The following is a 12,915-nucleotide window of genomic DNA, read 5'->3' on the forward strand; positions in this document are numbered from 1 at the left end:
ATGGCATAAATGGTGGGATAGGGGCATAGAGGCTGCACTCACGCAGCACTGAAGCTCCAAGTCACTGGTAACAACCGGTGAATAATCAAATGTGGGCTGTTCATCTGTCATTGTTCATTCTTCAAGAATTTGTATTTAGTCAAATGAGTATTATTTGAATAGTAAACAAGTGTGGAAGACCTGACCTGGTCTTAAGCCTTTCTACAGTAAGAAAGGTATCTCTGGTTAATTAAATTAGTTGAAATGTCTCTAAATAACAAAAATTTCTCTAAAATAATGAAGAAAAACCGCATTACTTCTTTTTGTGATGGTAGTAGTCTTTTCACTCCTTCCCCCGTCCCTTCGGTGAGAGGCACATGGGCTGTATTAGTCAGGGTTCTCCAGAGAGACAGAATCAACAGAATATGTTATAAATATATAGAAGTGATTTATTAGGGGAATTAACTCATGCAATTATGAAGAAAAGTCCCACAATAGGCCATCTGCAAACTGAATGCTGGTAGCGTGGCTCAGTCCAAGCCTAAAGGCCTCAAAACCAGGGAAGCCGATGGTGTCTTTGATATAAGTCCTCGTACCCAAAAGCTGAAGAGTCTCGAGCTCTGATGTCCACAGGCAAGAGAGAAGAGTGTATCCCAGGCAGCCAGCAGCCGGCAGATACAAACAGATCACATGGTGAGAGGAAGCAAGAGAGAGAGAGAGAGAAGAGGTGCCAGGGTCTTTTAAACAGCCAGGTCTCATGGGAACTAATAAAGCAATAACTCACTACCCCCACCCCACCCCCAAGGGAGAGCATTAATCCATTCATGAGGGACTCATGACTCAAACAGCTCCCAACACTGCAGCACTGGGGATCAGATTTCCACATGATTTTTTGGGGGGACAACCCATCCAAACTCTATCATGGGCAGACAGGTGGGTTCTGAGAACAGCAAAACTGAAATGGAAGGATGCAACTGAACATCTGAAAAATAAGTGGCCAAAATTATTGGCCACTGTTTTGCTTTGGCAGGCAATTGTTTTCTAATTATTGAGAGCAAGAAAAACAAAGGAAATTTTTTAAAAAGCAAGTCAGTTGATTCAGGAATAGGATTGTGTTGTGTCTGTAAAGCCACAAGGGTAACCAGAAATGGTTTTCATTGTGATGGAAAGGAAAATTGTTTGGCAACTCTGATTCACTTTGGTTAGAGGTGGGTAGGAGGAGTATTGTGATTTAGCACTGTGAATTAGCAAACTGTCTAAATTATGGAAATGTTTTTAAAGAAATACATTTTTATCCTCCTGATTATGGTAACTTCAATAGTTTAGTAGTTCTTGATCATGGCTGGGTTTTAGAATCACCAGAGAGTTTTTAAAAATACCCGTGCCTGGCCCCACCTCATTCCAATTAAATGAATCTCTGGGGTTGGCTCAGGCATCTGGAGTCCAGGTGATTGTAATGTGCAGAGGAGTCGGTGACAACAGGACCAGACAAACACAGCTTTGCCTAATAGATAGTGTTATCAGACGCTGCCTTTTCAATCCAGGTCAGTTAGGGTTCAGCCCTGTCACCACCAGAGAGGGGGCTGGCACAGCCAACTCTCCTAACAACTAAGAGTTATGCAGTTAGGAGTAGAAGTGTTGCTAAAATTAGGAAGTGGATTCACGGCTGCAAGGATATCATATACATGATGGCACAGTTATGGCCCACTTCCAAGTTCAACCCTGAAATAGGCTTTCTAGCTTTCTGATCGTCCTTTGGACAAAACCTTAAATAAAAATTATCAATAACTGTCATCGGTGAGTTGCTGCCCTGTACTTTTTGTCTTAAAAATAGCTGCCCTCTTGAGTGGATTAAACATCTCCCACCCCACCCCATCCTGCTTGTTATGAACTTGCAGGGCACACCTCATTTCGGGATGGATCCACTGTGAAGGTGAACTTGTCCTCATTGGCAGTGGTTCACATTCACTTCCATTACCTATCATGTTACCCAGATTTTTAAGGATGCTCATTATGGGCCAAAAAATGTAAATTCTTATCCCTTTTTTTTTAGAAAATGTATGTTTAGGTAACCCCATGTAGGTTCCTCCATTATCCTCCTCTCTTGAAAATCCCTTCCTTACAGGAACCTCCAAATTATAAAGTCAAAACAGGAATATAGCATTATTGTGGGTTCTGCCACTTGAGCATATAAATCATATGTGGATGTTAACCAGATTTAATACTCTTCCCTTCTTTAATTATAGGAACATTACCCTTTTGCATTATCTAATAACTATTGTGGAAAATAAATACCCCAGTGTTCTCAAGCTAAATGAAGAATTGCGGGATATTCCTCAAGCAGCAAAAGTAAAGTAAGTACTTCAGTGAATTGTTCTAGTTTTTTAAATCACTTGAACGGTGCATTAGCCATTGAGATATATAGTTAGCACTGCATGAAGTGGGTCCTTCTGTTTGTTTTTCCCGGATCAGTATTGAAATAAAGTTTGAATAGTATCCAAATCACTCAAATATGTTATAAGATTTTGAATATATATATTTATTCTAGCTCCTTTGGAATACTGCTCCATGCAATTTTTAACTTCAGCAAAACCTAATTTTCTCAGTTATTAAGAGTGTAGGAAAGGAATGCAGTTTCACTAGTTCTATTGAAAGGCAGTTCTATTAAATACAGTTAGGGCACCCTTAGTTAAATAAAAATACATGGTTAAGCAAATAGAAGACTTAACTTAAATATAAGGGCGTTGCTAGGAATTTTCACATATGCACACACTCCCAGAAACCAAGGCAACACTTTAATGGAAAGCAGTCTTTATGCAAATCAAGAAACTAAAAATAAAATGGAAAGTTGCCAAACTCTTGCCAAAAATGTCACACATTTCAGAGACCAGGGCACAGGCAGTTTTTCCTCGATGTTCTTCCAACCCCCTTTTGGCTGTCACTTTTTTAAAAACATATTTAAACTGCTTCTCCTTTTGCAGTGAATTTGAAAAGTATAATGAACAGATTCATTTTTTCCCTCTGTAGAATTTGATAGAAATCTACTATGAAATTCAAATATTAAAGTAAATGAAGTACTAGTGAATTTGTTTACATGTTGTAAATGATCTGTGAGAATTGTTTTAATCTCTAATGTTTAAAAGCTGTGAAATAGAAAGCATTAAGGGAGAAGCCCAGGAATCTTTCTCTATTAAAAAAAAGAGAGAGAGAATGGAAATGAAAACTAGTCAGTATAACTAAGAAAAATCATTGTTGGTTGAAATTTAAGACACTACCTTGTAATATTTATATTACTAGAACTTCAGTGACGAGCAGTGTGCTAATTATGAAGAACGCAATGTGAGCGTGATTGTGGATAAGCCGGTTTCTTTTACTCTTTCAAAAGGGGCCAAGTAGGGCAAGAAGTGTATCTGTACATGTAGTAATTTGCTGAAGTGAGATTTTTGTGAGATTGAAACATAAAATACAGGTGGGAGGTATTTCTGTTCTATTTTTAGCCTATAATATATACCTACTGGCTGTGGAAAACAAAAACCAGAATTCTGTAAATTTAAAATGCTAAATTCCTTAAATTTAAAATGCTGTTGTCTTTCTGTGAGATCTGAACATGGAAGGGGATTTTAAACACTTAAAATAAACTAGCATAGACTTCCAAGCATGAAGTATTCAAACCCATCATATATTTAGTACGTGTAAGTCACATATTGGTTACTAAAATGTTGCTATTTACAACAGCATGACTGAGCTGGACAAAGAAATAAGTACCTTGAGAAGTGGCTTGAAAGCAGTAGAGACAGTGAGTATTTGTTTCTTGTACTAATTCCTAGTCTCTTCACTATCTTGAGTGCTGGTGATTTCCAGCAGATGAGTTGCTGGTTGCCTTGGCACGTGGTATGCCCGGGATAAACATTTACTGATTTAAAGAGAACAACGGAAGAAGCAAAGGCAGGCTGTCTTTAGCCTGACAACTCGATTGCAGGCAGCAAGACATCATGGGGGAAGGGGTCACTGGAGCAAGAGCTGGAAGCGAGCCCTAGAGTGCCTCCAATTTCCCTGTGAGGAAGGACTCACTAAAAGGAGTGCATTGGACTGGATAATCTTCAAGGACCCTCTCCGTCCCATGTTCTATTAATGTATGATGTTCACTTTGAGTAGAGCAATAATAGAATGTCTGTGTCGCCTTTGAATCAGTCCTTTTGGGTGTAGTTACTGAGCAGACACCTAGGTGTACAGTCCGTGCTCAAGGCAAGGGGTCACAGTGATTGAGAATCCCTGCCTTCCCAGTGCTACAATAGTTGATAGCAGCCGGTTCCCTCAATGTGGCCACATCCAGATAAGCACAGCGATTACAAAGGTACCTTGAAGAAGAGGGCTGGATTGAGGGAGGTCTGGAGGTTTGTGGGATTATTGTCATGTTCTATTCTGGAAAGGAACTTTGAGCGATGGCTGACAAGGAAGGTGGGGTAAAGTTAGATGCATAGGAGGGAGGTTGTCCTAGGTATACGAGACAGCCTGGGCTCAGGCCTCAGAGCAAAGAAAGCAGCTCAGGCCACCTGCCAGAGCAGTGAGGAGCCAGTGGAGTGAAACACTACTGTGTTAGTCCAGGGCCACATGGGGACTATGCAAATACTGCCACCAGCAAGAGGAGCATCAGGGGAGAACCAGCCCACAGAGCATCATTGTTGGACCCTTACTCAGAAGGGTAGACGTAGCTCTGGTCTGCACTTGGCGAAGAAGACTGATTTGCAGGCAGCTTGGAAAGGTGCCTCTCATAAGTATCTTTCAGATTAGTTATCAGCAATGCCATGACTGCCCGCCCTTCTTTTCTTTTTTTAATCAGGAAACTATGCCATAGAAAACAATTGGATTCATTAAAGATATACCTCTAATAAAAATTAAATGCACAATGTGTAATTTTGTTTTTAATTAAGGTGCATGCGAGGTTTTCTTTTGGAAGGAGGGAGCTGTTTAAATAGAAAAGGAGATGGACTAATTGAGTGAATCTTTTTCTCCCAGCCCCTGTGGACCCAGACACGGGGGTCACGTGGGATGGTCCTCCACAGCCTTCAGAGTCCAGACTGGATCAGGGCACTTTGGGAAAGGCTTGTTTCATAACCTTCACTCTGTTGCCGTTTCCTCCTGGCAGAGGCTTCCTGGAGACTAGCATGGCAGCTGGGACAGCCCTGGAGCCTGATGATGGCTGCTCGGACTCCTGCCTCTGAGCTAGTTCAGAGCAGGTGGGAGGTGGGGAGAAGCGTTTCCCTGGAAGTTCTGTGTTTGGGGCTTATTAAAAGATAGTTTTGCTGAAATCTCCAATCCCCTGGGTCATACACACTGCATCACACTCTTCATAGACGAGGGGCTACAGACGTCTCCCCCTTCCCCTGGCAGCTTAAATGTCGAGATGTAGTGTTATAAGGAAACATTGGGAGGCAGAGCTTGGCCTGTCCGAATATTCATGTGTCCTAACTGTGCTTTGTGCAAATTGATTATATTGTTTGAAGGTATCAGAGATGGGATTCTTATGAAACTATACATTAATGAAACACTTCAAAATGGCTTTCCCATCCCTACACCCAACACACACACTTTCCAGGCCAGTGTACTACGATCATGGCAATTTCTTCCAGTCAGAGCCAGCTCCATGATTTACAAGTTTTCACTTTTGTTATTTGATTCTCATGGTGATGTGGATATTGCCCCCTTTTAAAAATGGAGAAATTGAGACCCAGAGCAACTTGCCATGGATAAGAACCAAAACAGTGGTGGAGTTGAGTCAGAACCTGTAGCCTATGACCACTACACTCCTGCTTGTAAGTGTCTCTGCCTAAGCAGGTGCAGAAGAAAATAAAGGTGATTCAGTTTAAGTCATTTAGTACACTACATAGTTGTTGCTAAAACTCTGGAGTCCTGCAGATCTGAGTTTAAATTCTGGATGTATCACTGATCAGTTGACTTTGGGCAAAGAATTTAATACTCTAAACCGTAATTTATGTGTCTGTACAATGGGGATAATGATGCCTTCCTCATACAGGTGTTGTGGGCATTAAATAAGAAAGTACCTCTGGCAATGATTGAAGTGAATTATTGAAAATTGATTTGAATCATCTGTGTGCTCATTGCTGTGGTAATGGAGAATATGGATAATTAACAAGAGACTAATTCTCCTGCCTGCCTGTTCACAAAAAAATCAAATGGTATGGACAGGAAGAAAAATGGTAGAAGTTTATGGTGCCAAATGCTACAATTGAAATTCCGCTGACCCATATACCATGATTTGAGAAGTAAACAGATTTGGCAGAGAGGGAAAGAAGAAAAATCATACAGATAATATATGTAGGTATGTGTGAATTGTGAGCACAGAATACTGACAGTCTCTTTTCACTCACAAACCCTTTGAATCCAGTTTGATCCCATTATTTGTATAACTTCTATTAGTTTTATCCAAATGCCAATCTTACTTTCTAAAGCCAGAATGAGACATCACACTGATGAAATAGCCAGATGAGTGGCTAAATTGCTGTTTGCAAATATGTGTGTGCACATGGGCATGGCTCTGGTGTGGTGGGAGGAAGGATAGGGGAGCTAGAGTATCGCAATGTTTTAGAGCAAGTTTTGATGCCTTTGCTATTCTGATTTATTAAATTTGAAGCATATAGAATACGAAACAAAGTGTTTCTATATTTGAAGCCTGAATTGACATTATTCATTTCCTGTGTTTAAGGAGCTGGAATATCAGAAGTCTCAGCCCCCACAGTCTGGAGATAAGTTTGTGTCTGTTGTCAGCCAGTTCATCACAGTAGCCAGCTTCAGCTTCTCTGACGTTGAAGATCTTCTAGCAGAAGCTAAAGACCTGGTAAATTTCCCCTTGTACACTGAGTGTTGTTTGACAGGGCTGGGCTCTAATTTGGCATTGTCAGTTACTATACTATACAGGAAACAGCAGGAATGAAATCTAAACATCATGGTGCAGGAAAGAAAATAGCAGATAATTGTTTTCCAGAGTCCATTGTTTTGTATAACATAGGTGTATCTTCATCTCCAGGACTGTGATTAATTGAAACACACCTTTTTTGTCTAACTGGTCTGTGTTGCCTTTAGGTTAGGAAGACCTTGAAGGTTCTGAATGGTCTAAAACCCGCAAATACTCTGGCAGTTTTCTCTTGGTTGATATTGAATTGAAGTACTGTACTTATCTCTGGGAACCAAAAAAGAGTAGAAGATGAAAACCAGAGGAAGGATGAAATGTGAGAGCAGGTGTGACTAAGGCCATGCACCTCAGTATCACTGTGTGAAGTGCTCATCTGAGACAGAGCCTGAGGAGGACAGGAAACTACCTCTTTCAATGTCCATCAGAACTTTTTAGTTTATAGCTGCATTGGAAGAGACTTTTTTCTAACTTGTTTTTGGTGGCTTGCTGGTACAGGGATCTGAACCTTTGACCTTGGTGCTATAACACTGTGCTCTAACCAACTGAACTAACCAGCCATTCTCCCCAAGAGGCTTTTTTTCAGTAAGATGTTTCTTTTTATAATGTATGCCATTTCAAAATTTTCTTTTTCCATAGAGGCAGTTTTTGTTGGCTAACCAAGACCTTTAATCCCTCCATCCCCCCTTCTCTCCCTATCCTGGGTTATTTCCTCTTCCAAAATGCATACACATTTATGTACATGTACATGCACATGTTCTCTCATTTTCTCTCCCCTTTTCACTGTTTATGAATGATATAAAGCACCTACCCCACCCCATTAGTTCTTCCACGCTGCCCATCCTTCAATTGCCACACTATATTTTGCTTTCACTTGAGTCTTTCCTTCAAAACTCAAGTAAATTGATGTCATTTTTCTGTGGCCACCTGTTCAGTTAGAGGTGTGAATGATTGTTTATGTAAAGGTGCACACATATGAGTTAAAGTTCAGAAGTGGTCTGTATTGACATACATCAACTAATGTCAACATTAAACTCCCTCTTCAACCTTATTAAATAAATGAGAAGACAGCATATGTTCAAATGACTGCCATTAGAGGTCCAACCTCTGATATTCCACAGTGGAAATCAGTCAACTGATGTCAGCAGTCATGGTTCAAACCTGCACTGTGAAAGCCTCCATCTATGCCTTATATATGTCTTACCACTTTGGAGTGTGCACTTTGTAAAGAAGTAAATTCTCCATCCCCCCAAGCCTCCAAACTCACTCTGATACCCACACTGGGTAATATAGTACCTACTTCATCAAGGGACTCAAACATTTTTACAAGAATCAGCTGGCCAGTTAATTTTTTATTTAAACATGGACACAGAAAACCTGCTTTTTTTTTTTTTTTTAAGTGTGGGAACTTTAATCTGGGCCTAGTTTTCTTTAGATTTCTAAGACTAAAATATACATGACTTCATCATCACTAGGATTCCTAGATAAGAAGATCATTCAGGATGGCTTGAAGTTCAGGAACTTAATGTTTTAGAAACTCAGTTTTAGACTGTTTCGTTACTTTGCTATTTGGTTCATACCAGAACTTTTAGAAATTCGCTTATAAAACCATGGAGCAAGCTAGAGGACTTGTATGTGGCATGTGAAGAATGTTGTGTTTTTCCCTAAAGAGCTCTGTTTTCTGGTAGAATATTTCCAAATAAGTAAAACATTGAGAACAACTCCTCAGTGAAGAGAGAAATAATACAAAGAACAATTTCATTATAAATTCAAAGATATAAAATAATAGTTATAAAATTTCATATACATATAAATATTAATCAAAAATTTTTTATTTAAGAATGAATATTGAAAACAATTTCCTTTAACATGTTACCGAAACATATAGTATTAGTGAAATATCAGAAAAAAACTTAATTATATAATAAAAGCAAGTAATGTAAGGAAAATAAAATCAATTAGAAACTTTGGTTTGAGGGGGACTGTATAAACACATGGTCTAAATATGAAGAAACTCTAAAATCTGAAAATTTTTAAGTGGTTGATTGAGCATACAGAAAGAGAATTCATTTGACTTTGAAGCTGAGAACACTATCCTTAATAGCTTAGGAGTAGCAGCATTAGATCCTTGCAGAAGGAAGTGTAATTCTAACAAACAGTTGATTGGCATTAAACATTATTTGGGTAGCATAATAATTTTTAAAAATTCTCCCTTAATATTTTGCATTTTGGCTATTTAAAAAGATTGGCATTGAAAAGGGTTCTAAAACAGGGCTTGAACCCGTGGCTGGCTCAGGAGAGTGCGGCGCTGGGAGCGCCGAGGCTGCAGGTTCGGATCCTATATAGGGCTGGCCAGTGCGCTCACTGGCTGAGCGCGGTGCGGGCAGCACCAAGCCAAGGGTTCTGATCCCCTTACCAGTCACAAAAACAAAAACAAAAAAAAAGAAAGAAAAGGGTTCTAAAACAAAAGGATTTGGAATAAAATTGTATTCTCAGTCATAAATTTGGGGTTGCATTAAAGATTCCGTAACCAGTTATTGTTTTCTAATTGAGGCCCAGGAAATATCACAACAATACCAGCATTACTTATGATTAGGAAAAGCAGCTAAGAAGCACTGGATCCCATTTGCTTTTGATATTAACCGTATGGCACCAATAAATGATATTAAACTACTTCAAAGAAAAGTTAAAAGTACAAGTTTCCCTACCCCTGCTGAGTGTGCTGTTAGTTTTATGTCTCCGGTGCTCTGCCCTACAGTATTTTGCTTTCTTGTTTTTACTACTGTTTAGTTAATAAAAAGTCATAGGAGGTAATCATAGATATTAATTTGAAATGAAGTGGACAGGAAAAAATTGTCTCAAAAGTTGAGGAGTGTTAAAATTTGTACTTTAGAAATGATTAATAGACATGTTCAGCAGCCGAGGATAAAAATAGGCTGACTAAAATCCATCAAGTTATAGTTGACTCAATTTGAGTTTTATTCTTTTTCGAGAGACTTATATTTGATCATGAAATTCTCTTAGAACACTGAACTTCTTAAAACCTTCTTTTTTTCAGTTTACTAAAGCAGTCAAGCACTTTGGGGAAGAGGCTGGCAAAATACAGCCGGATGAGTTCTTTGGCATTTTTGATCAGTTTCTTCAAGCTGTGTCAGAAGCCAAACAAGAGAATGAAAACATGAAAAGGAAGAAGGAAGAGGAAGAGCGTCGAGCTCGCCTGGAAGCTCAGGTAAGAGGATGATTAATTGGTCAATTCCCAACCCTGGGAGCTCTGTGGCTGCAACCCAGTCTAGAGGTCTGCAGGTAGCACCTGATGTGCTGGCAGGGCGGCAATGTGCTCTCTCCAGTGCTGCTGAGAGTTAAGCTGGTGTCAAGTTTCTCTTGGGCAGTTTGACTGCAAATCTCCAAAGCCTTAAATTTGATCTGAAATTCTATTTCTTAAAAATTATTTTAAAGAAATAATCATAGATTTGCACAAAGACAGCAGCATTCTTTATAATAGTCCCACCCAAGCTGGAAACAGCCTAAATGTTTACCAATAGGCATTAGTTCTAAATGATATTAGTTACATAATGGAATATTTATGCAGTCCTTAAAAGTTATGTCTTCAAAGCATATTTAATGATGCCGAGAAGCTTACTAAATAATTTCTATGTGAAATCTTTCTTTTTTAATGTAAAATAAGTATTAATATAGAAAATAATTGTGGTGGGAGAAACCCCCAAAAGGTTTACAGTGGTTATCTCTCTGTAGTAGCATTAAGGATGCTTTTTTTCTTTTTTTTTTATTTGAATTATCCAAATTTTCTATAATGTATATGTGTTATTTGCCTTCTAATAACAGTTACTCTTGTGTAGCAGTTTCCAAGCATCAACAGTAGACATAGGCCTTTGACATAAGAGAGTGAGTGGCCTGATGACATTTGCTTTAGTCTCTCCATACCAATATTTGGGGTCTGTTCAATAGTGATAACTTTCTTTTTCCATTATTGAAATGCAAATTGCCTCAATTGCTGTTAAAAAAAAAAAAAAAAAACCTAGAATATCATGAAATTTACCTAGAACCTAGATGGTGAGGGTGTAACAGTAAAGTAGTAGTAACTTTTTTCATTGTTCACTGCTTAAACAGTGAGACTTCATGTCCCAGATACCCTTTCTTGTGACATTCAAGGGGGTTAGCAGCTACAGATGAACATAACTTTGCTGTGACCAAAGCATTAACATAGTTCACAGAATTCATCTCCACCGAAAACAAAGTATAACATTTTGACACTTCTCTAAGAGGTTTCTTTCTGTTTGCAGCTCAAAGAACAACGTGAAAGGGAACGTAAAATGAGAAAAGTAAAAGAGAGTAGTGAAGAAAGCGGAGAGTTTGATGACCTCGTCTCAGCTTTACGCTCGGGAGAAGTGTTTGACAAAGACCTTTCAAAACTGAAACGGAATCGCAAACGCATTACCAACCAGATAACAGACAGCAGCCGAGAGAGACCAGTCACAAAACTTAATTTCTAATTTTCCTTGAACACTTTTTAGACAGCTCATTAGCAGCCTTTTGAAGTGACTAGAACGTTTCATTACACTGCCTTGCAATCCAAACAGTGGCAATTTCTTTCTTCTTCTGTGAGTGAATGCGGGAATGTGTGCGTACGTGTGTGTATATAAATGTATGTGTATATATAAAAAATGTATATAGAAGTCTGAGTGTAGTCTGGAGACCTATATGTATGGTTAAAAAAATGTATGTTAATGTATGTGCTCAGAAAAACTTCGTGTATGCATTCATATTGAGTGTGGCTCATTTTCTTTCCCTGAACACCATGACTGTTCAGAAGCACAATACTGTCTCCTGAAAGAGATGACAGAGACATTCCCTAGAGTAAAAGAAAAAAAGGCTTGCAAAATATTTTATGGTTTCCAAGCTCGGTATACTTTGAAATTATTTTCATTAGTGGAACTGGAGTTGGAAAAATATAGATTTGAAATGCTTTTTAATAGCTGACATTGTGATGCTGATGCATCGCATAAGTACTTGATAGGACCAGCTTAGGAACTCTGACATTGGTGTAGGGATACAGTCTGTAAATGTTTATTGAGAACATCTTGCACACAATTTGAATTATGTAGAATGTCAATCAGAATTTTTTATATATTTAAAACTTGAACATCAATTTTTTCTTCTAATTTCATCAAGTTCTCTGTCAAGTGCTCTTGATGATTTCTTTAAATTGCTTTTGGAAAGAACACTATTTACTAAATGCAATCCATGCTCTTGTTCAAGAACAAGATTACTGGAATGTGCTTGTTCTAACAATATAGATACATCAACCTTCAGAATGAAATTTCCCACCCAAGACTTAAGAATTCTCTGAAGGGATAAAAATTATTTTTAAAGATGTTTTAATGGGGTGCCTTTTTTTTTTTTTTTTTTTTTTTTTTTTGTATTCTCTGTTTTCTGTTTTATAGGACAAGCTGCATCTTCTATAAATATAGGTCTGGACTAAAGGACACTAAGAGAATGCACAAAACGTCAACAATGTCAACAGAGATACCCAGAGCTATTTATCTCTAAGAATATCTAAAGTGGTTTGCTGTTTATATGTTGCCATTTTAAATTGTGTGTCAGTAAAGCTACCTGTAAAATTTCAGTCCAAAAAATAAAGCTCTCAGGGAGAAATGAATAAAAACAACGTTAGAAAATAAAATATAGATGCTTACCATTAACCTACCAACTCTTAATATCTTTAAATTATATGATATATAAAGAGGACTGTTACTTTTTTTTTCTTTTTTTCTTTTTTTTTTCCTTTTTTTTTTTTTTTTTTTTTTGCTTTATTTATTTGTAGTGGGGAAGGGGGGCTGATGTTTTCTCTTTTCTTTCCATCAATCCTGTTGTGGTTGGGTTTCCTGTGGAGAGAGTAGTTTGTCCTGTTGCACTAGAACATTATTTACTTACTAAATTGAGTTGAGTTTTTCAGTCAATTAACAACTATTTATTAAGTACCTACTGTG

At 38.2% G+C, this 12,915-nt stretch overlaps 1 protein-coding gene across 2 annotated transcripts in view; it reads left to right on the top strand.

Annotated features, from left to right (window-relative positions):
* Positions 1 to 12,306, top strand: part of DAAM1 (dishevelled associated activator of morphogenesis 1) — a 170,281-nt gene extending 157,975 nt beyond the window's left edge. For both annotated transcript variants that reach the window (XM_063089045.1, XM_063089044.1), the window contains 5 exons: positions 2,226 to 2,333; positions 3,715 to 3,775; positions 6,704 to 6,835; positions 9,966 to 10,136; positions 11,209 to 12,306. In XM_063089045.1, coding sequence (XP_062945115.1) covers positions 2,226 to 2,333; positions 3,715 to 3,775; positions 6,704 to 6,835; positions 9,966 to 10,136; positions 11,209 to 11,418 — 682 coding nt within the window. In that variant the 3' untranslated portion in view covers positions 11,419 to 12,306. The remainder of the gene's footprint in view (positions 1 to 2,225; positions 2,334 to 3,714; positions 3,776 to 6,703; positions 6,836 to 9,965; positions 10,137 to 11,208) is intronic.
* The last annotated feature ends 609 nt before the right edge of the window (positions 12,307 to 12,915 follow it).

The sequence above is a fragment of the Cynocephalus volans genome, chromosome 3 (assembly GCF_027409185.1).
Source record: "Cynocephalus volans isolate mCynVol1 chromosome 3, mCynVol1.pri, whole genome shotgun sequence".
NCBI lineage: Eukaryota > Metazoa > Chordata > Mammalia > Dermoptera > Cynocephalidae > Cynocephalus > Cynocephalus volans.